General features: G+C 49.4%; 1 protein-coding gene across 5 annotated transcripts in view; it reads right to left on the reverse strand.

Annotated features, from left to right (window-relative positions):
• Nucleotides 1–929: 929 nt before the first annotated feature.
• The window catches only part of LOC119953337 (small conductance calcium-activated potassium channel protein 2-like), a 155,987-nt gene continuing 132,927 nt past the window's right edge, over nt 930–23,989 (reverse strand). For 3 of the 5 annotated variants that reach the window (XM_038777507.1, XM_038777505.1, XM_038777509.1), the window contains 3 exons: nt 14,984–14,992; nt 4,078–4,147; nt 930–1,972 (listed from right to left, as the gene is read on the reverse strand). In XM_038777507.1, coding sequence (XP_038633435.1) covers nt 1,688–1,972; nt 4,078–4,147; nt 14,984–14,992 — 364 coding nt within the window. In that variant the 3' untranslated portion in view covers nt 930–1,687. The remainder of the gene's footprint in view (nt 1,973–4,077; nt 4,148–14,983; nt 14,993–23,989) is intronic. The other 2 variants (XM_038777508.1, XM_038777506.1) reach the window with 1 other exon arrangement.

Here is a 23,989-nt window from a genome sequence, read left to right on the forward strand (position 1 = left end):
GACTTGTCTAATGCTATTATAACCTCCCTACTCTTTTCTATTTCTTGGTAGCAGATTGTTGGACAAGTAGCAAAAATCCAGCAATATTTAAAAATTTACTTGTCCCAGATCATCATTTACCAATTATTTCAACTGTAAGCTCTGCCTAATATTCAATTTAATTTCCTATTTCTCCTCCCCCCACCCCAAAGACATTGGGAGAGAAGTCAGCATGATGATCACATACAGCAGGAAGTAGCGAATCAGGCGCTGTATCAAGCCAACTGCTTTTCCACTTGCTGAAGACCAGTCTCACCCTATGCTGACCTTTTCTGGGTTACCATCTGTGGGAAAGTCTCTGGTAATGCTATAGAGGGCCAATCACCTATCCTGATCATCCAACGCCCTTGCCCTCGCTCATCTGTGTTGGCTCCCGCTCCAGCAATGCCCCGATTTCCAAATTATCGCCCTTATTTTCGAATCGCTCCAGGGCCTCGCCCCTCTCTTGCTCTGCAACTTCCTCCCCTCACCCACAATCCCCCCCCCCCCCCCCCCCACAACAACTCTCTGACATCTCTACCCTCCTATAATAATTCTGACCTTCTTGCCTAACCCCAGTTTTTGTCATTCCACCATTGATGAGACGTTCCTTCAGCTGACTGGATCGTAAACTCTGGAATTCTCTACCCAAACCTTTCTCGCCACTTCAGACCCATTTCTTTGAGAAAGCCTTTATTCTCCTGTCCTTATGTGGCTTGGTGTCAAATTGTGTTTGGGTCTCTCCCGTCAGGCGCCTCGAGGTGTTTTGCTATGTTATGGACTTTGCAATGCAAGTCTAGGCATTGGTTGTTGAGAGGCTGTTTGAGCAGATGGAGCAGGAAGCACAATCCTGCAGCCCATTCTGGGCAGTTTCCCTATCAATTGGGGGAGGGTGGGGGGGGGGGGGGGGGGGGGCTGGCCATTGGCTCACGATTGGCAGGCGGAACCCTGGCATACCTTTAACCTCTGACCCTACGGTCTGCTGAGGCCCTCAGCTCGAACTAGACTGAACCTGGGCACGTGTTCACACACCACTCAGGGATAGTCAATCCGACTTGACCATAGTGGGAGCCGCTAGCTGTGTTTGAACATTAGTAATTGGGGCCACACAGAGACAGTGCTGTGCCCCAAAACCACCTACAGATTGCCCACATACCAACGACCCAGCAACCTGCATATACTCCCATTGAGTACAGTAAATAGGATTGATTCCACAGTGGCAACTTGAGTCTTTCCGGAGTCTAGGGTTAACGGGATCTTCCCATACCCTTTTTTAAACCATACCCAATGATTAATTTGGTTGATTTGAGGACTCTCAGGTCTTGCACTGAATTGAGCTCTATGGGACTGGGATGATTTTGCTCATTGCCTGCTCAATCCTGGACAGCCCAAACTCTTGTGTGTCAGGGGTGGGTTGGAGGGAGAGAGGGGAGGGGTGGAGAACAGGAGGCTTAAGGAAGATGGCTTCAACCTATATATACTGGCCCGAACCCCTTGGCAAAAGCCTGGGGAGCTGCTTTACCCTTTTAAATATTAATGGTAACCTGCAGCTTCACTCTGGTATCCTAAAATCCAAACTTATAAATTAGAGATGGCTTTATAGAAAAAAGCTAACATTGTAAGCCATACAATGGCCAAGTGAGATCAGATTATCTACTTCTGAAGGCCCCTAGCTGCTGTCAGAAGATGTATGCGGTGCTGTGGACGGCGATCGACGCCTTCGTGTTGGTGTCCATGACCTCTCCGAACTGTATGTGACCGGTTTAAACCTGTGCAAGTGAGTCTCAAAGAAGTCGCGCTGCTGTTGGCCAACAGCCTGGGTGATCAGTCCAGGCAACGCCTGGAGGCTGACAGTTAGTGAGTCCAGTTTGGTCTCCAGAGTCACAATCCTTTTCTCTAAGTCTTCATTCTTTTCCTGCAGTTCTGACAGGATGTCGTACATCACATTCTGTGTCTGTGAACAGGAGGCACAAATAAGCATGAGTCAAAAAAAGACGGGGACACAATGTGAGTGTGTAATATTCTTCAGAGGTGTGAGGACACGCCATGTGGGGAGCCTGAAGAGTAAACCCAGTGAGTTTGCCAGTCAGCTCCTGTGGTTCATGCCTGATTGAGGCAACGAGGGCGGGATTCTCCCATCCCGCGGCAGAGTGTCCACACCGTCGTAAACGCCGTCGCGTTTTATGACGGCGTGAACGGGCCGCTGCCGGGAGTAATTCTGGCCCCTACATGGGGCCAGCCCGGCGCTGGAGCGGTTCGCGCCGCTCCAGCTGCCGATCCCGGCGTGAACTGTGTTGCCGCAGGATCCGCGCATGTTCAGTGGCACCGACGCCAACGCGCACATGCGCGGTGGCACATTAGCGTAGGAAAATAGGCTGGGGGACAGAGAGGCCGGCCTGCTGATCTGTGGGCCCCGATTGCGGGCCAGGCCGCATCGGAGGGCCCCCCCCCCTCCCCCGGGGTCAGAGCCCCCGTGCCCACCCCCACAACCCGGCCCTTGCACGCAGAGTTCCCGCCGGCTGCGAGCAGGCGTGGACGGCGCCGGTGGGACTAGTTATTTTTTTCACGGTTGCTCGGCTCATCCGGGCCAGAGAATCGGCGGGTCGGCCGCGTAGAGCAGCCCGTGACCGGCGCCGCGCCAACAACGCTCTGCGGAGAATCGCGTGCCGGCGTCGGGGCCCGGTGGCGGGGATTCTCAGCCCGGCCCAGGGCTGGGAGAATCCCGCCCCGGGTGTCAGGAAGGGGCTCCTGCTCAGAGCCACCAAACTGACCTTTCTTCCGACCCCCCCCCCCCCCATTAGCCAGCGACCCCCTCACTCTAATCCCCACCATGCTCTCACTCAGCCTAAGGCCTACCTCATTGACCCTGGGCCTCTGATTGCTGGCAGCAACACCCCAACAGCAAGACCCCCTGGCACCTCAATTAAATTCTGCCACTTGTGTTCCAATCCCTTCCTATCTCTGTAATCTCCTCCAGATCTACTAACCTCCAAAATCTTTGCAATCCCCTAACTCTGGCCTCTTGAAGAATCTTGCTTTTCATTGCCCTCCCTATTGGAGCTGTGCTTTTAGCTGCAAAGGTCCAAAGCTCAGGAACTTCCTCCATAAATGTTTCTCTCTCTCTCTCCTCCTTCAAGAGCTCCTTAAAACTGACCTCTTTGACCAGATGTTTGGTCACTTGTCCTAATATCTCCTCATGTGGCTCGATGTCAAATGTTATTGGATAATTGCTCATGTACAACACCTGGGGCTGATTTTCAACGCGCTACATCAATGTACGTTATTGTTGTGATATGAGATTTTCCCTTACCCCTCTCCCAAATGTGCTAAATTAGACTGGAGGCTCCAGCATCCCCTCCGAGGCCTCGCCATGGTTGCCATGGTGACCAATCTCGGCGTGTGAGTGTACACGGAGTGCTGACACATTGTTCAACAGTGGGACGGACTCACATCCCCATCCAATCCGGTCCTCAACCAACAATCGCCCCCTCTAGCCCTCAGTACCTCTGCACCTTGCCCCCACACCTTGCTGCAGGATTCACCATGAGCAGGACGCCCGGGTCAATTATGTAACACCCCCCCCCCCCCCCCCACCATCCTCGCCCAGGAGCATGGAGGCTTATTGTAGGCTTTGGTGACATATTGAGGGTAGCAATTGCCAACTTCCAGGATCATTCTGGTTTCTCCAGGAATTGAAGATTAATCTCCAGGATACTGCTGCGAGCAACACCCAGGAGAAAAATCGCAAGAGCAATTTGAAACAAAAATTGTCGTTTAGTTTACCAGAGGTGGACTTGAAGGCCGCTGGACTGATAGTGAAGATTAGGTTCATCCAATCACAATGATGAGTCGGTTTGATTTCTGATTGGCTATGTTAAGGTGGGGTGCTATGAGGATGGACATGCCAGATGACCACTGGAGGCGGGGGGGGGGGGGGGGTGCAATTTGAGAAAGGGCACCAGGAATGAGTCCAATCAGAGTTGGAACCCCCCCCCAGTTGACAAAGAATCCTCTCCATATCTCCCCCAGGATTTTTGTGCAGTTTGTTGCATTACCAACCTTGGCCAGATCCACCAGTGTATTCGCTTGGTCGTTTAATTTCCTCTGCTCCATTTTAACACCTCTTAATCTGTGTGGGAAATGCAGCATTAATTTTATACTGAACATTTCTCGTCGCAGCTAATGCACAAATGACTAAATAAAAAGTACAGGCAGGCAGGCAGCAAGCAGCATCTGCCCCAGGTACAAGCAGTCGGCATTCTAGTCGAGGGTTTTGTGTAATTTTCCTTTCCCGAGAGATTGCTTAACCCTTTCTGTGCCCTGGGCAAGAACAGTTGTGAAGAGTCTGATAGCCTCCATTCTGCGCTCAACAACCCCGGGGCCAGGGTGCAGTGGGGCCCTTTGAGGTGCAGGAGATCTAAGAAAATGTGTAGGCCGTTTCCTTTCTAACTCTTGCGTTGTTTTCCTATGTATTAATCATTTGAGTCCCCAAAAATCAGTAAACCATGCTTTTTAAAGGAAAAATATCAGTGCCGGTAGGCGGTAGACATTTTAATAGGAACGGTGCGGTACTTTGAATCAGTCTTTAGCGCAGCTAGAAATTGATTCTGCCACATTTTACAGGTCAATAATCCGTTATCTGAGAACTTCGGGGCCAATCGCTTTTCGGATTTCATATAATTTCAGTTTTAGGCTTAGGCCATTGTAATATAAATAGGCCTCACCCTTACGACCTGTAGTGTGAGGCCTATTTATATTACAATAGCCTAAGCCTAAAGTCAATAAAATGGTTAGAAAAGTAAAATGTATCACTTAATAATAAATGCAGGGTACTTGTAATACATTCCCAAATGTGGCACCTTCTTTGATACTGCTTGTGGGAGAGGGTTCAGAGTGTCGATGTGCTTTGTTGGCAGACATTCTTGAATAGTTAGTTTTTGTTTCATGCGTTTCGTCTTTTGTTTTACAGAATGACATGATTTCTTTCTCACTTATAAATGCACATTGCCCCAGTGCATCCATCAACCCATCACACATCCTAATACTATTGTCTACGGGCATTTGCTCCCCCGGATTCGCTCTGCCATCCTTGTCATCGCTATTTTGATCACCCACATTTCATGACCCAAAGGTTGCCTTTGGCCTGTCGGTTGAACTAATTATGTTCCGTGAGGCTTTGGAGATTTTAGAAATTCTCCCGTTTCCTGTGGGCAGCTGTTTGCAATTTTGATGAGGCCTTTTTCCCGTCACGCTGCAGTGTGTACGGAGTAGGCCGGTGGATTTTGTGGTGAATCACAGTCCGTGTAATTCACACTGTTATTATATATGATGTACTGTGTCTCTGTAAGCTCGGTATACGAGCAGTTGCGCGGCTCTGCCCCTAGGGGGAGATGAGGAGTTTGTACGGGGCTCCACCCTTGGCTCCGCCCATGGCTCCTCCCACTAGCCGGAAGTATAAAGCCTGGCAGTCTGAGCCTGCCTGCCAGTTCATCTCGGCACAGGCAGGCTCCGTTGTAAGATCATTAAACCACTGTTCACTTCCAACTACGTGTCGTGTGAATTGATGGTCACATCAATTTAATGATCTTACAACGGAGCCTGCCTGTGCCGAGATGAACTGGCAGGCAGGCTCCGACTGCCAGGCTTTATACTTCCGGTTAGTGGGAGGAGCCACGGGCGGAGCCAAGGGTGGAGCCCAGTACAAACTCCTCATCTCCCCCTAGGGGCAGAGCCGCGCAACTGCTCGTATACCGAGCTTACACAGACACAGTACATCATATATAATAACAGTGTGAATGACACGGACTGTGATTCACTACAGATTTGGGTTGTTTTATTTCATTTTAAATGCTGTTAACCTGCCACTTTGAGGCGTCCAGAGCGGAATGTTGAGGGAACAAAAGCAAAACACCCAGACACAAAACAAGCCGAGTCTGGAGAGTGGTCCGACGATGCGGAAAGACAGATAGGCTTGGCACGTTGTTCACCCCCAGGATTTCAATCTCACCATCGGCAGTTAGTTTGGATGTCCACGTGCACTCGAGCTTCACCTTCCAAGAACACTTTCAGATCTTCGGCCATGCCAGGCTGAACCCCTCTTCTCCACAGGCTGGCAGTAAGGGATCACCACCCCTCGGCTGCCTCCTCTGATCTTCACGGCTTCTTTCAAGTCCGCTTTGCTTCTCCCTTTGCCGATCTTTCCTTAACTTGTCAGCTTCCTTTACCTTTACCTCTGGAGGCTCTAGGATCAGTCCCCAGACCCCATTGCTGTCTCCCATTCAGTGGGTCACGTCCTCTGTAACGGTGCTCCTGCTCTGCTCATCTGACCTGAATTTCAATGGTGTTTGGGCACGATAATTCTTTACTACTGCGCACGGGCACAGGGCCGTTCCCCGGACCAAGGAACGACAAATCCGTACCGGGTGGGCACCGTAGAGGTTGGATTGCTCTATTGACCCCTCTTTTCACATTCCGATTTGGTGCTGTGAAGTTTCCGTTGTGCTTTGTAATTTTTGGGCAGTGCCCCTACCAGGAGCGGCCGCTTTTAATTTGTCCCAGAGTTAATTTCTGTTCATCTATTAAGTTAATTGGACCCTAAAATAAACCAAGGAAACAACAAAAGGCAAACTGCACATCTGTCTGGAGAGAGTCGAGCCTGTCCAGGGAGAGCCGGGGGTGTCTGGGGAGAATTGGGGCTGTCCGGGGAGGGGAGGGGGTGTCCAGGGAGAGTCGGGGGGTGTCCAGGGAGGGTCAGGGGTGTCTGGGGAGAGTCGGGGCTGCCCGGGGAGAGTCAGGGTTGTCTGTGGAGAGTCAGGGTTGTCTGGGGAGAGTTGGGGGTGCACGGGGAGAGTCGAGGATGCCCAGGGAGAGTTGGGGTTGCCTGGGCAGAGTCGGGGGTGCCAAGGAGAGTCAAGGTTGTCCGGGGAGAGTCAGGGTTGTCTGGGGAGAGTCGAGCCTGTCCGGGGAGAGTCAAGGTTGACCAGGAAGAGTCAGGGTTGTCTGGGGAGAGCTGAGCCTGTCCGGGGAGAGCCAAGGTTGCCTGGGGAGAGTCAAGGTTGTCTGGAGGAAGTCACAAGATAATCTCCCATGAGTGGGGGAGATTGGGAGAGATGCGAGAATCTTTTTAGTGAAAGTCACGTTGAACATACCAGAGATTTAATCAACAATTTAAGGTCTTGTGAGCAGACAATTCTAACTGCACACTCTTTATATTCATGATTGATGTCTGCGGTGAACCCCCACGTCCTCCGGCTCCTCCTAATAGACCCTCATAGGAAAATTGTCAGGTCAAAATCCTACTGGCTGAGCCGTTTGGTGTTTTTATTGCCAAACTCATCCACAGGAATAGGTCATTCAGCCCACCTGGTCTATGCCGGTGTTTACACTGCACCGGGCCTCCTCCTTCATCTCACCCCAGCAGCCTCTCCTTCTGTTCCTTTCTCCCTTGTGTGGTTATCACTGAAACGCATCGATACGATTCACCTCAGCCACTGGCTGAGCTCCACGTTCTCATCCCACTCCGGGTTGTGTGTCCTTGTGACCTGGCGGGTTGCCCAAAAATATCGATGATCTAAAAGACCCGTTTTAATTAGTCTCTTTTGCCCTTCTATAGCTGGCTTGAAGGTTTGCAAGTGAATCTCCAGCATCAGTACAGACAACAAAAGACGACTTTGAAGACGGCAGGACAAGTCGATCAGGCTGTTACAAAGCATCATTGGCTTTATAACATAAAGAAGCCCGGAGGTTATGCTAACCCTTCATTGGTTAGGCCGCATCTGGATTATTGTGTTCATTTATGGGCATCAACCGTTAGTACGAGACAGCGATTTCATCAGAATGGTGCTGGGGAGGAGGGAATTCAGTATGAGGAGAGTCTGGCATTGCTCTCTTCAGATTGATTAAATCCAGGGGAATGGGGAAGAGGGTGGAAGGAGGAGTTGATGTACAGGTCCCCCCATGGACTTAGCGAATGGAGGAGCAGCCATGGGGGCTTGTATGGCCTACTTTCACCCCTTTTTCCTAACTTATTCTACTTAGAACAAGGAATGTTAAGGAGAGATTTATATACACAATATCAAAATCATGGAATTCTCTTTGTAACACGCTGGGACTGCAGTGGTTCAAAAAGAAGGCCCACCCCACCTTCCCAAGGACAACTGAGGGGAAGGGCAATAATTGTTGGTCTTGTCGGAAATATTGAAAGAAACTAACTGACTGAACTAAATCTTCAGCATTATTGCCAAGAATATAACAACGTTTTTAAGAATTTAACACAGAGACAAATCATTTTTATTGGATTCCCAAATCTTCCGCATTTATTCTCGACGCAGGTTCAATAATTGGATGGTAAGTGCAGAATGTACGCAGTTTGAAAATGTTATTAATAATATAGCACAGGGTTGCTTCCCCGACCGCTCCCATCCCGTTTACATTTGGAATTCTGCTGCTGTTTTTGGAGTAGGGTCATCTGGAAATTTCTAAAACGCAAACCGGACAAGGTTTACGGCCTGGATTTGCATCACGACAGACACCACCACCCCCACCTCCCCCGTGTGGGACAAAAGGCATAAGAGGTCCGAATCCGGAAGTTCCACCCCAAACAGGTCACCTGCCATTTTCATAGGGGTGGGAATGGGCACGGGTTGGGATTTGTGCGTGCACATTTCACCGAGGCAGCTGCCGTTGAAATCAGCAGCTGCATCCCTTGGGTGATTTTGCTGGGAGAGGTGTCTGAAGTTTGAGGTGCGCAGATTAGGAGCAGGTCGGAACTGTGTGGGTCCATTTGGATAGCCAAGGTGCTATTTTGGAGAGGTAATGTGTCCCTTTGGATATGGCCCAGGACACATTTGGTGGAGGCTTTGAGAGAGATCATGTACCTCCTCAAAAGTGTTAAAATTAGGCATGAATGTGCGTAAAAAGTGCATAAACTCATTGGAACTGTGAAACTTTGTCGAACTGTCAAGATGAACTGTCAAAGGGATCTGTCGAGCTGTCAGGGCATTTAGAACTCTTAACTCATCGAAAAAAGCTGTTAGGGGCATGAAAAAATGTTTGCTTGATATTTCACTGTGGCTGTTGACATAATCCGTACGGTTGCCATTACTGCATTAGTGCTGCATAAATGATTTCACAGCTGCCCATTTTCACTGGTGGCTGCCTCCCATTTCAGCTTGATTGACAGCTTCAGCTTGATTGACAGCTTCAAGTGGTTATGGAATTTTAGAAGCGGTAACATGAATTCCAATGCTTGTTTTTACTTGGGATTATGCAAAATGTTTGTAGTTATAAAGGCATAATGTAGTTGAAGGAATGTAAATGTAGTAAATTGGTTTTATGAATGAGAACTTTTTCAAATATGGGACACAATCGACCGGCTGCGTCCCGCCTGAGCATGGGCACGATGCGGCCGGTGGATGCCGAGAGAAGCCTCTTCTGGGATTTAGCTGGTGCGCCTCACCTCACCATTTTGGGCGGGATCAGTATTTGGTAAAACTGCATATTTGAGTGAGTAGCTAGTCTCACTCTAATATGCAGTTGGCCTGATCCACTCGAGGTGTTGGGATCTAACCCCTTTGCCTTGGAGACCTTAGGCGAGCGCTGTTCAATACTGGTCCTCACAAACGGGGACCAGGCGGAACAGCACTTGGGGGTGTTTCCCAGGGGGTCGGACGCCTAGGCGTTTGGCCTCTGGGCAGGGTGGCACCCTTCCAGTGCTGGTACCACCTGGGCATGTTGACACTGCCAAAGGACACTGCCAGGCAGGCAGAGGTGCTTTCAGGGTACTAGGCTGGCAGTGCCAAGCTGGCATTATGCACATGCCAGGGATCGGGCCTGAGATTGCCCTGTCTGCGTGAGGTATGGTGCACAGGGAGGGGTGGGGCAGGGGAAAGAGAGGAGAGGACTGGGCGGGGGAGAGAGAGGGGAGGACCTGGGGGGGGGGGGGGGGGAGAAAGAGAGGAGAGGACCAGGTTGGGGGGGGGGGGAGGACCCGGGGGGGTTCCCCCTTATAGGCAAATTGACCTTTCCGGGGGGGGGGGGGGGGGGGGGGGGGGGGGGGGGGGGGGGGGGGGGGGGGGGGGTGGGGGGGGGGGGTGGGGGGGGGGGGGGGGGGGGGGGGGGCGCCGGGCATTGGGGGAGGGGCGGCGGGTCAAGAGATCAGAGTGTCATTTTAAAATGCCATCCCGGTCTCCTCTTGCACAGGGGGTGTGGCCTTGGCGGGGCCTTCCCTGCTGAGTCCCCGGATTGCAACAGAGCCCCGTCCAATAGCCTGGTCTTTCTCGGCTGCGTGAGTGGCACAAAGACCCGGCTAAACGCGCTTGATACGAAACCCTGTTGCAATTTGGTTCGATCTGTAATAAGTCTGCAATAGACACGTGGAATTTTATTATCTTTAATCTCAGCATGGCTCTTGAGGTCTACCCATGGTGGATATAGGGTGAGTAGACATGGTAGGTGTAAGGGCAGAGGGTGTGGGGCGAGGGGGGGGGGGGGGGGTAATCACAGATTGACATAAATTGGTATGAAGTTGGCCAAAGGATTATACAAGGCCATCGGGTGTGGTCAGAGGGGCGTAGGTTGACAAGAAGGGTATCAGCAACTTTGGGGGTGTGCATAGGTGGTATGGAGGATACAAGGGGTCTTGGGATGGTCAGAGGGCGTGAGATGGCATGGAGAGTGTGTGCGGGATGGAGGACTGTTTTATGTTTTTCTGTTTTAAACGTCACCACATTGCTGGATCACTGTGCCAGCCTGGCCTCGGCTACTGTTCAGGGGTTGCCTGGCCAAACTCCCAGGGAACACTGGGACCAACACAGTGTTGTGTTGGTCCTAACACTAGATCGGAAATCTGACATTCATTGAGATATTTTTAAGAGGTCGGGTTCACAGATCCGAAATTCAACCAACTCGCGCCACCCTACACACAGCCAAAATCTAGGCCATGCTGGTCTTAAAACCCCACCCGAATGGAGGGAAAGGGGTGCTGTTTTGAGGTTCCTGTCTGTAAATTTCTGCACTCAAATCCCTCTCCTGTCACTAGGCCCCTCTCCCAACATTTTCCTGTTTTGTTTTGTATTTGACACAAAAAATGTGAACTTATTTGGTTTTGATCAACACTTCCTGTTTGGGCCTCACGGTCATGTCCTGTTATGGTGGCGAACTTCCCCTTTCTGTCAGAAATTGCTACAATGTCCAGATGTTCGGTCAACTCCAAATCCACAAATACATATCTTAAAGGATTGATGTTTAGGGGCTGACGAGAAGAGGTAAAATTGAATTACTTTGTCAAAGGCAGCGTTACTGTGTCAGTGCCTCATTGAAAGCGCAATCTAATTCCCCACTCAGCTCTTCCCCATAATCCTGCAAATCTCTCCTTTCGAGTATTTATGCAGTTCTCTGGTGAAAGTTACTATTGAATTCCACTGGCCTAGAGGCAGTACATTCCAGATCATAACAACTTGTTACAATTTCTCCTCATCTCCTTCTCTAGTTCTTTTGTCAATTGCTTTAAATCTCTTATTACTGACCCTCCTAAACAGGCGGGAATGATTTCCCTGGATGTACTCGATCAAATCCCATCATAGGCATCCAAATGCGATCTTAATTTTGCTTGGATTTCATTCCAAACTGTTCAGATGCTTTTCTTCCAGTTCAAATACTCGTTCACTCTCTCCCGTAACCTCTCCCCACCCCCCCCCCCCCCCACCCACCCCCCCCCCCCCCCCACCCCCAACCCCCGGTAACCACTCCCTCAGTATCTCTCTCCCTTCCTTTGGTAGTCCCCCATTGCTCCTGTGGCCTTTCTCGCCTGGGTAATCCTCTTCTCCTGTCCCTTAAGTCTCCGGCGTTGTTTCAGTCCCTGAGCCTCTGTCACTCGCTCGGAGAGAGCGTCATTCATAGCCGATGAATGCTTTGATTTCCTGTTTCTTCCGACTTGCAGTGGGGAACCTTCAAGGAAGGAGAGGGTGCAAAGGCTGGAGAGTTTTTCATCTCACGGAGGTCCTGCTCCCTTTAATCCCCCCCCCCCCCCCCCCCCCCACCCCCCCACAGAACCTCCCCCCCCCCCCGCCCCCCGCCCCCCCCCTCTCCCAGCACCACCCCAGCCGTTCTATTAGGTTGTCGCATTGAAACAAAGTGGTCAATATTTCACTGATCTTGTTGTTGTAATTTTCACCTCATTTATGCCCAACACGAATTGTCAATCAGCCCATAGTTACTGGGGAAAGGAGGAATGGCGGGAGTAAATTTAAGGATAGTGGAACAGTATGTGAAAGCTTTGCAGAATTCTTCTTCGGGACAACTTTAATCTGATTGGAGAGTAAGAAAACGGATGGAATTAGGTGTGATACTGCTTTACACTCTCAACCCCCACCCCCCCGCTATTCCACTCTCTACTCAACTCGATAGACAGTGATATTGAACAGGATGTTCCACCTGATCCGACGGGTGTCCCACCATGTTTCAGGCCGTGACCGCATTTGTGCTTTTGCCCTTTACTTGTCTGGTTATTCTGGACTGGATGAGGTTTCTCTTACCCTATGAGTGACTTGGAGCTCAGTAACTATTTAGTTTTTCTTGAAACTATTTATTTAGAGCTATTTACATCCAAGACCTCATGGTCAGCACAGTGTTCTCTGGACACAGGCTGTTCTCTGTCTTGCTGTCTTGGAACCTCTTGGTCACATCATCATTCATTTAAGGAGGAGGTAGACAGATATTTAATGGGTTGGAGGACGGGCAGGAACGTGGAGTTAAGGCTGAGAGGAGATCGGCCATGATCGTGTTGAATGGCGGAGTGAGCTCGAGGTTTGAATTGCCGATTCCTGCTCTTAGTTCTTAACATCATTGTCTAATTAACACAACCATTACTCTACACGCCTAGTGAGTTAGGTTAAAATCCCCCCCCCCCGCCCTTATTTATCAAAATGTATATTATTTTGTTTTTTTGGTCAGTTGTGTAGCAATCCCAATTCCAGCGGAGGTACGTCCGCCAGATCAGAATGGATACAAAATGAGATTTCCCTTCGTGGATTCCCCTCTAAACTTTGCTCCATGGAACAGGCAGAGGAAGAACAGAAGGTGGTCAGGTGGTTGTGGCTATTCTCTGACACATTGGAATCCATTGACCAGGCCCCCCCATCTCTGAGGATGTGCTCGCACAAGGGGCCAAAGGAGAAGCTCGGTGAGGATGCAAAGGACAACGTTTTAGTGGCTCCCAGGCACATTTGAGCTTTCTTGATACGGGAGACCAATTGGTCGAGTCGGTGGACCAATTGGCCTTTCTCCTGCCTTCCCAGCAATGTGGCACAATCGATTGTCGGTCACTGCCGCCTCACTGAGCTCACTTGCAAACATTTAAAGACAACATCTGCAAGTACAAAAACCTCAGTGCAATAGGATATTCATCAGTGCCATGCGTGTGCCTGCTGCTCCTTCCAACATGTTCCCTCAGGGACAATGGGACGGACTGAGACGGGGGTTCAGAAGATGAGAATTCAGATCAATCCAGGCCACAGCTTCAAGGCGGCTCAGATATTGACTGTGTTTAATTGGGGCTCTCTGCTTATTGTACACCTGCGCTTTGGGCAGATTACCAATGAGGTATCAGACCTGGGCGAATTAATTCACCATTTTCTCCTCAAGCGTCTTGTGAGAATAAGTGTCGTCCTGCCCTCCCCTAATCTGAGAGTTACCTCAATGGACAGACTCACTCTAAAAGTGCAGGCCTCCCTCTCAGGCCCTTGGCTTCTCAGTCACTCGGGGCATTTAGTTTGTGATTGGCGTTTCTCTGCTCAGACCACCAAACTTTCAATTCAAAAGAAATACAAGTTACACAAAGTTCAGCCTGGAAGAAGGCCAATCGCCCTCTGTGCTGGTCCTAACTTCTGCTCAATTCCCATTTCCTCATAACCTTTAATACATTTTGTATTCACGGTTAACCCTGGAAATAACATGTGCGCCATTGATACCTTGTTTAGATTAAGGAACAATGTGGCTGGAGACATTAATGGTGCTTAGTTACGACACACTTACACCCCAAATTAATGAGTGTCAGGAGTTTATTATTGATGCTGACTGTGATTGAACAATGGCTCACTACCTGGTTACTTTGCATGTGTACATTTCCTGCTTTGATCTCCACACATGAACGTTCTTTGTTGACCTTAGTCTATGTGAAGCCATGTAGAGGGGCACATTTCACAAGTCTCTATGCTGCTAGTGAGACAAGGCACACAGCTGCAGCAGTGAAATACATGGGCGCAGAATAGTGGGCAGCATATATGTGTCCAGTAGTCCATAATTCAGGGCCCAACTGTTTAGCCTTTCAATCGAGGGACAGCGGGATGAGTGTTGGTTATGCGAAATGGACCGGAATCGGTATTCAATAGAGTTCGATGTGTAAAAAGGCCATAGCGTAGGGGGAGGTGGGGATGTAATAAGATTTTGGTGAGGAGACGTGCTGGAATTTAGAATTGGAAATTTAAGGTTGGCACAGTCCATGTCAAAGATGATCCCTTTCACCCATTACTACGCCAATGTACGAGGAAGTATATTGGAAATTAGCCCCATCAGGCTTGTAGGAACCATTTTGGAATTAGTATGGATGCACCACGGACCATCTCATTGGGTGGTTTCTGCTTCCCTCCCTGCCCCAAGATGGTGGCTCCCATTTCCCTTCACCCCACCCTCCAACCCACTGTTGTTTCTATGAATTCAATTTGAAATTTTCAACTTTGACTTCACTCTTGGATTTGATTGCGAGACAAGAACATGTTGGCACATCTGGAGAACATACTGTCTAACAGGGCAGGGCAGCCGCATTGGATGAGCAGGGTAGGAGAGGCATGGTGAGGGCACAGGCATACCTGTCCGACTGGTTCCTACTGCCACACACAAGCTCCTAAACATCATACCCCACTCCCCATGCAAAAGGAAAAGTAAGATTATAAAATCAAACACAACTTACTTCTGGCCTCTGCATTGAGTTAGCGAAACAGAACAGAAAAAAAAGGACAAAAACACATCACAGGATTAATACGACAAGACACAGGGATAAAGGAACATACGACAATTAACAATAATCCAACCACTCTCACATGAATCTTCTCAGCCCCTGACTTTGAAGCTTCTTAACCAACAGCCCACGAGGAGGTCAGGATTTGGACAGTGGGCGAAGGAGGCACGCGCCAGATTGGAGCTTGTTTTAGGTCCTTGGTTGTGGGGGGCTGTACAAGTGCCAAGGGTTTGACTGAAATGCGAAGGACTAGCATTCAAAGCGTTCCCACCACGCCCCCTCCCCTGACTCAGATTCATCCCGTTCCTCTCTCTGGGATTCTTGCTGCTAGGACACAGATTCCATGGTGATCCTCTGCTCTCCTGTGTCAGGGTAAGAGAGGGCAATTGTGTCACCTCTACTGTCATCCCAGCTGAGTCATCAAAGACCCAATTCATAGCATTCCCAAAAGATTCTACAGAACACTCTACTGATATTGGAATCCTTCCATTGAACAAAATTCAATGTACTAGAGGCAACAACACAGAAAGTCAGGGCAATCATTACACTGCCACTTTGGAGCCTCTCTGGCCACCGTGCTATTCAGGTTGATTCACTCATCACCATGGCTCAGATTCATACCTCTGAATCAGTTGTTCAAGTCCTACTCGGGAGATACAAACACGCAATGGGCGGCATGGTGGCACAGTGGTTAGCACTGCTTCCTCACAGCACCAGGGACCTGGGTTTCAATTCCGGCCTTGGGTGACTGTGCGGAGTTTGCACTTTCTCCCCGTGTCTGCGTGGGTTTCCTCCGGGTGCTCCAGTTTCCTCCCACTGCCCAAAGGTTAGGTTGATTGGCCATGCTAAAATGCCCCTTAGCGTACAAAGATATGTAGATTAGATGGGGTTACGGGAATAGGGCCGGCCTAGTGGGCTAGGTTAGGTGCTCTTTCAGAGGGTCGGTGCAGACTCGATGGGCTGAATGGCCTCCTTCTGCTCTGTAGGAATTCTATGATAGTCCTGTCTGACACTCCCAGTGCATTATTGAGGGAGGGCTGTGCTGTCAGAGGTGTTTTTGAATGAGACGTTATATTGAGGCCTATCTGCTCTCTTAGATGGATGTTAAAGATTCCAAGCCGTTACTTGGAAGAAGCGAAGGTGGCTTGGGACAAAATTTATTCCCCAAACATCATCACTAAAACAAAGTGGGAACTTGGCCGAAAACCGGCTGCCACATTCCCTACATTACAACTGTACTTCAAAAAGTACCTCATTCACTGGAAAACACTGGGGTATCCTGAGGCAGTGAATAGTGCCACAGATACACAAAAAGGTCTTTTAATCTTGGTTTCCTTGAATATTAAGTGTGACTCTGAGATATTATAACATTTGACATCACTGTTTTAAAAGTTAACATCAAAGTTATCGATAATACACTGATCACAAAGAAATGGCACTAAATCAGAATCAGAGAATATTGGATTGAACATGACGAGGCGGTGGCATAGCGGTATCGTCACTGGACTAGTAAACCAGAGACCCAGGTTCAAACCCTGCCAGATGGTGAAATTTGAATTAAATAAAAATTTGCAATTAAAATTGGGGACAGCACGGTAGCATTGTGGATAGCACAATTGCTTCTCAGCTCCAGGGTCCCAGGTTCGATTCCCGGCTGGGTCACTGTCTGTGCGGAGTCTGCACATCCTCCCCGTGTCTGTGTGGGTTTCCTCCGGGTGCTCCGGTTTCCTCCCACAGTCCAAAGATGTGCAGGTTAGGTGGATTGGCCATGATAAATTGCCCTTAGTGTCGGGTGGGGTTACTGGGTTATGGGGATAGGGTGGAGGTGTTGACCTGGGTAGGATGCTCTTTCCAAGAGCTGGTGCAGACTCGATGGGCCGAACGGCCTCCTTCTGCACTGTAAATTCTATGTAATTCTATGTAAAAGTCTAATAATGACCATGAAAACCATTGTCGATTATTGTAAAAACCCATCTGGGTCACTAAGGAAATCTGCCGTCCTTACCTGGTCTGGCCTACATGTGACTACAGACCTGCAGCAATGTGGTTGGCTCTTAAATGCTCCGTCAAGGGCAATGAGGGATGGGCACGGAGTGCTGGCACAGCCTGCGACGCCCACGTGAACAAAAAAAACAAAAACACCATTGGTTCCTGGCAGTGGCCCTGACCCCAGGTATCGTTACCGCACTGTAGCTAATGATAACTAGCAACAAAATAAAGGAACCTATATTTCCTTCTTAGCAATTTGGAAGTTCTCACTCCCTGGTGGTTACTTTTGGTTACTGGAGACATTAGGGGTGTCAATGTGCAGACATCTCCTTGCATTTGGTTAGTTCACAACTTGCTTTTTCCCCACGACAGAGTGACTGACCCACAACCCAAGAAACCTTCAGTTCTTGAGGCGGTGACCATTGCACCTCGCACCCCAGTTGCTTTACTCCTCTGTAAAAAGAGATGTCGAGTCATGCTGGGACGGGTCACTGACTGCTGGGTCTGGGCATTTACCAGCAGAGCTCACAGTGAAGGACATGTACATCTCCACACCTTGCCTAGGGGCGGTTAGTAATTCACTCATTTCCAGCGATGTCACCACAAGTGGAATTGCCAGTTTGGCTTGGCCATATTTCAGGAGGCTCATCACATGACCTCCAACCACCCCACCTCCTGAACTCTGGCTATTAGCTATTTGGTCTGTCCACCCTGACCACAATCCTGCCTTCCCACAGCCAATTGGACAAAGAACAGAGTCGGGGTTGGATGAATCTTGACCGTTGCTCAAATGGTCAAATTTTCGCGTTTCCAATATTTTTCTAAATAATGACACTGTTCAAAAGCGAAGGGACACAACATTATCATTTTTCTCCCTGGGCTTTGCTCGCTGTAGTGTCCTGAAGGCCAATCCCTAGTTCCTGGAGACTTCAGAGGAATTCTGGGGGGGTGGTTGGCGACCCTAACACCACAAGGTCCAGTTGCAGTTGATGGTATTAATGATGGAGAGTCATTCAGGAGATTTAAAAAAAAAAACTCAAATCAGGTTTATTGGGCAAAACGTGAAGGCCGGAGCCTCTTGGTTACATTTTTATACTGTAAACAAAAAACAAATGGAAAAAAATTCTTGTGATACCACGTCAATATCATGTGAAAGAGGCCTTGTTGCTATTGCATCAGAGCAGTGATACAATGGAACAGAGGAAGAGATAACTTAAAATAAATGGCAGGATATTTTGGCTGGTAACCTGATTCCTCAATCAGCTTCAATTATTAAGTTTCATGACTCTGAAATCATTTTATGCAAGGTATTTCACTGGGATAAAACCGTGTTTAAATTAGACCAATATTTAACATTAATCTGATAGTGGGCCCATAGGACAACTTCTTCTGCAGTTAATGTACAGGTTTAATATTAACATCCCCAATCCCATTAATACGGGAGTTTCATTGATCAGTGAGCATTTTAGTGAGTGGTTCATTTCTCCAACGTGAGTTTGACGTTGTCTTGTGGGTGGAGTTCAACACAAGAGGTCCCAAAGGCATGAACTGGTGGTTGGAATGTTCTACATCAATTGCCTAGAGGAGCTCCCAGTGGAGCCTGTGCTTCAGTTGATGCGGTTGATGCAGGAAACTGTTCCCTGGCTTTAGTCACAAGATTGTATGCACTGGAATCACATTGGCTTTGAGCTCTCCGACACAGTGCTTTAACAAGTATCGGCTACTCCACTCCATTCCATTCCCATGTCCCATTGCACTGGCACTCAAAGAACTGGTGAATTTTAAGCAATTAGTAACATAATTATGCATTGTTCTAGTCTTTTGAATGTCAACCTAGTGGGAATTTGCTTGAAATTGCTTTACATCTTCTCACTTCAGATTATTAACGAGAGAACATTGCAATTGGCTCAGTTTGAGCTGGATTCAACAGGTTCTGTAGTTAGTGTCTAACACACTGCCCCAGAACCAGTCTCCTCTCAGGAAAACTGGCAACGGTCTGTGATAATAGCACAAAGTTCCATTTCAGTGTGGCGCAATCTTGATTAATTAAGTGGTTAATTAATCCCAGGGGATGGGTTCAAACTAATTGCACTTTGCGTCAATATTTCTGTCTCAAAATCCTTTCCGATAACAAAAGCCAGAGATGTCGTTCCGCATGTTCAAACTGTCCAACGAGCTGATGATTGTGAGAAGGATTAGGAGCTGGGATGGAAACAACGTATGAAACGCAATGCATGGGATGTCAGGAAAATGTGGGTGAACAAGATAGAGATTGGACTGAAGAATTAACTGAAGAAGTAGAGTTAATCTCTTCATGATAATGTGCTGCCCAGGGTTATTCCGAATGTTAACCCTACACAATTTCAAACCCTGCCCAACTTACTTGGGACATTTGTTTTGAGTTTCTAATGCTCGTTTATTGAGCTACTGTACGATATACGTATATCAACATTTCATACGATGGGATCGATAATCATACACAATGAGAGAAATTGCAAAAAGCTGGAATGTTACATTATACAGGGTCATAAAAGCTATTATTATAGATACGTATTTGCATTATGAGCTCAAATGCTTATTTGGTAATGGTCGGAGTTCGAGGGCTGCAATTTCAAGCTTCCCCGAGAGTTTGAGGCCACAATCTAACTTGGTACTCCAGACAGAGTGCTACAATGTCAGAAGTGCTGACCTTTATAGGAGACTTCTTCCAGCCTCACAAAGCCCCGAGATCTCTGTACTCCTGCAATTCTTTCTCTCTCTTAGTCAATCCCTCGGGAGTCGAGGATGACTTACTTCCACAATAAAACGGAGTTCCCAGGAGACTGAGAATTCCAACGTGTGACCTACAGTCTGTGTCCCAGGTGGGGCAGACGGTGGTCGGAGTAGCCAGTGGGTGGGTGCCCAGGGTGGAGGGGGGGCACGTGCCTCTTTTGTTGTCGACACTTGACTTTAGTTGGTTCTTGGAGATGAAACTCTGGATGTTATTCCTCCACTTCGGCCGCTCTTGGGCCAGGTGTCGGTGGAGGTGTTGCGCTTTTTCAAGCAGGCTTTGAGGGTGCCCTTGAAGCATTTCCTCTGCCCTCCTGGGCCTCGCTTGCTTTATCGGACCTCCGCGTAGATCGCTTGTCTCGGGAGTCAGGCATGCGGACCATGTGGCCCGCCCAGTGGAGCTGATCGTGCTTTGATGCTGGGGATGTTGGCCTGAGTCAGAACGCTGATGTTGGTGTGCCTATCCTGCCAATTGGCAGGATCATGTGGAGTCAGCGCTGGTGGTATTTCTCCAGGGTTTCGAGGTGCTGTACATAGCCCTGTAGGCGAGTGGATATCACCACTTCTCTTTAAACTACGAGTTTGCTGCTGGTCTGAGATCCTGCTCTTCAAACACTCTCTACCCCAGGTGACCAAAGGCTGAGCTGCTACACTGAAAGCAGTGTGGAACCTGTCAGTTTGACACTCCGTTCACAATGTACAGGCCTCGTCGTGGATTTTGATAACTGCGGGGGAGGGGTGGGTGGGAGGGGGGTGCTGCAGTGCTGTGTGGCAAGGGCAGGTTGGTAAAGGACCTTTGTCTTGTTGATGTTTAGTGTGAGGCCCATGCTCTCTTATACACTGGTGACGGTGTTGACGACGGTTTGGAGCTCAGCCTCCGAGTGTGCACAGGTGCAAGCATCGCCTGCGTTCTGCAGTTCCAGGACAGAGGGTGGGATGACCTTGGATTTGACCTGCAGGTGGCGGAGGTTGAACAGATTGCCATTTGTTCTGAAGTTTAGCGTCCCTCGAGCGGGGAGCTTGCCGAGGGCGAGATTGAGCAGTGCAGCAAGGAAGATGGAGGAGATCGGTGAGATGACGCAGGCTTGCTTAACTCCAGTCCGAACTTTAATCGTGTCTGTGTTGCATCCATTGGTCAGGATCACGGCTTGTATGTCACCATGGAGCAGACAGAAGATGGTGAAAAACTTTTGGGGGCCACGAAATGGAGGTGGAATGTCATAACCCGCACGGGACTTGCTCCCCACAAGCCTCGCCGAATAAGGGATCCCCCATTAAAGGGAGTGGGGAACCCTAAACCATGTATAATTGTCTACTGTATAAAGCCAGTACTGACAGGAGACTCCCGGCTGGGATCGTTCATGCTGTGTAAATAATAGTTATTGTAATAAAACTTTATTTCCTTTTAAAAACACTGTGATCTACAAAAAGAATGTTCCATAATCCCTTGTGGTTGAAAGTGTTGAATGTTTTTGTGAGGTAAAAGAAGGCCATGTGCAAGGGTTGGTGCTGTCTCTTGTCGGTGCCCCTTAGTGGGCGGAGTCTGCATTGCGACTCTGGGAGGAGCGCATCAGCCACAGGGAGATGGTGATTAAGGAGGATTATTGCGATGACCTTCCCTGTGACCAACAGCAGGGAAATTCCTCTGTAGTTAATGCAGTCGGACTGCTCACCTTTCTTTCTCGAAGATCGTCATGATTACGGCATCTCGGAGATCTCCTGGCAAGGTCTCAACCCTCCAGATGTAGTAAGTGAGGTTGTGTATTCACGCCAATCGTGCTTATCTGCCATGTTTTCGATCTTTGGCGGGGATTCCATCTGCTCCTGGTGCCTCGTTGTTCTCTGGCTGTCGGATGGGCCTTTTGACCTGGTTGAGGTTGTGCTGAGATGATAGCGGGTAGCATGCTGAGGGATGGAGTCGAGGACACTCACGTTGAAGACAGAGTCTCTGTTAAATCTTCGATGTGCTGCTTCCAGCGTACGCTGAGGCCTCCCTGTTCTTGATGAGCATCTCTTGTTCTTGGCCAGCAGTGGGCTGGGGCCGTACAGTCATAGAGAGTAATGGAGTCAGAGTTTTTCAGCATGGAAAGAGGCCCTTCGGCCCATCGCAACCGTGCCGGGCACATTGGGTTCACTGCTCTCCTCCCACACTGCTCCACACTGGGTTCACTGCTCCACACTGGGTTCACTGCTCCACACTGGGTTCACTGCTCCACACTGGGTTCACCGCTCTCCTCCCACACTGCTCCACACTGGGTTCACTGCTCCACACTGGGTTCACTGCTCCACACTGGGTTCACTGCTCCACACTGGGTTCACTGCTCCACACTGGGTTCACTGCTCCACACTGGGTTCACTGCTCCACACTGGGTTCACTGCTCCACACTGGGTTCACTGCTCCACACTGGGTTCACTGCTCCACACTGGGTTCACTGCTCCACACTGGGTTCACTGCTCCACACTGGGTTCACTGCTCCACACTGGGTTCACTGCTCCACACTGGGTTCACTGCTCCACACTGGGTTCACCGTTCTCCTCCCACACTGCTCCACACTGGGATCACTGCTCCACACTGGGATCACTGCTCCACACTGGGTTCACTGCTCCACACTGGGATCACTGCTCCACACTGGGTTTATTGTTTCACACTGGATTCACTGCTCCCCTCCCACACTGGGTTCACTGCTCCCCTCCCCACACTGGGTTCACTGCTCCACCTTGGATTCACTGCTCCCCTCCCACACTGGGTTCACTGCTCCCCTCCCCACACTGGGTTTATACACCGACCTGATGTTTCAATATATTGGCCATTCTTTCACTGCCACTGGGTCAAAATCTTGGAACTCACTCTCTAACATCACTCTGTGTGTACCTACACCACACGGACTGCAGCGGTTCAAGAAGACAGCTCACCACCACTTTCTCAGGGGCAATTAGGGATGGACAATAAATGCTGGCCTTGCCAGCTATGCCCACCTAATATGAAAAAATAAAAAGCTTGCCTCATTGATGGCTGGAACAAAGATGCGAGACACTTCCAACCTGCGGCTGCTCCTCAATCTCCCAGCCCCAATGTTCTCTCTACTGTGCAGAGAACCACAGCCTATACCACCCTCCCACCCCCAGCAAGCCCAAACCACTCTCTCACTGTGCCTATTATAGCCCACACCCCCTCCTCGACCTCCCACCCCTCCTCTCCCCTTCCCAGTACTCCTCCTTACCCCTTCCTCTTTCTCCCCCTCCTCCCCTACCCGCCTTCACTCCCCCGCTTCCCTCCAGCTCCACTCGCCCCCAGCCCCTCCTCCTTCTCCCCCTCCTCTCCTTCTCCCCCCCCCCCCCGTTTTCTTCCTCCCCCTTCCCTCCTTCTCCCCCAACCCCCCCCTCCTTCCCTCCTCCCTCCACAACGGCTGCTTGGTTTCTGCCCAACAAGCAGACGTTCACCTAACAGGGGAGGGGGGTTCTCTGCCGTTTCCAGCCTCCCTCACACCGTCTCTCCCTCTCTCTCCCCCTACCCCCCACCCACCCATCCCTGTAAGTATTAGGGCTGTAATGCCTTTGACCTCCTTTATTGTGAAACACTCTTCTTGCTCCCACTGCCAAAACAAGCCACTTATAGCCGCATTCAAGCTAGTGCGCTTACACAGACACAGCGAGTGCTCAGGATTCGATGTGCTGGCTATTCCTCATTAAAACTGGCCACTCGGGAAACTTGAAATCCGAAGGGTTATTGAAATGTTTTCCAATAAATGGGCAGACACATGGACAGACTGAGAGATGAAGCGATGTGCACAATATATACACAGACCAGCTACAGGGACATGGAGTTTGAACATCTGCCCTTGCTTTCATCAGCGTAGAAAGGCAAGACAAAAAAAAATAAAAAAATGTGTTGAATCAGAGAGTAGAGCAGTGCGAAGGATAACATTGTATTGTCGAGATGGGTGAATTCCACAGGTGAGTCAATGGAAAGTTGGAGAGCCAGTGAATGAAGATCAATCACATACGGAAGAGATTTCCAATTTGAATTTAGGGCGAGGATTGTAGAACTGGGCTAATGGATACCCAACGATGATAGGAATTGTCGAATGCTATCAGACTAACGAGTGGACAGTGGGGATGCAATAGAATTTCTCTACCGTTAAATATCTAAAATGCCCATTCACCAGTCGGGTGAAATTACGCATAGTTATCACAGATTCC

This window comes from Scyliorhinus canicula, chromosome 18, assembly GCF_902713615.1.
Source record: "Scyliorhinus canicula chromosome 18, sScyCan1.1, whole genome shotgun sequence".
In the NCBI taxonomy this organism is placed as follows: Eukaryota; Metazoa; Chordata; class Chondrichthyes; order Carcharhiniformes; family Scyliorhinidae; genus Scyliorhinus; species Scyliorhinus canicula.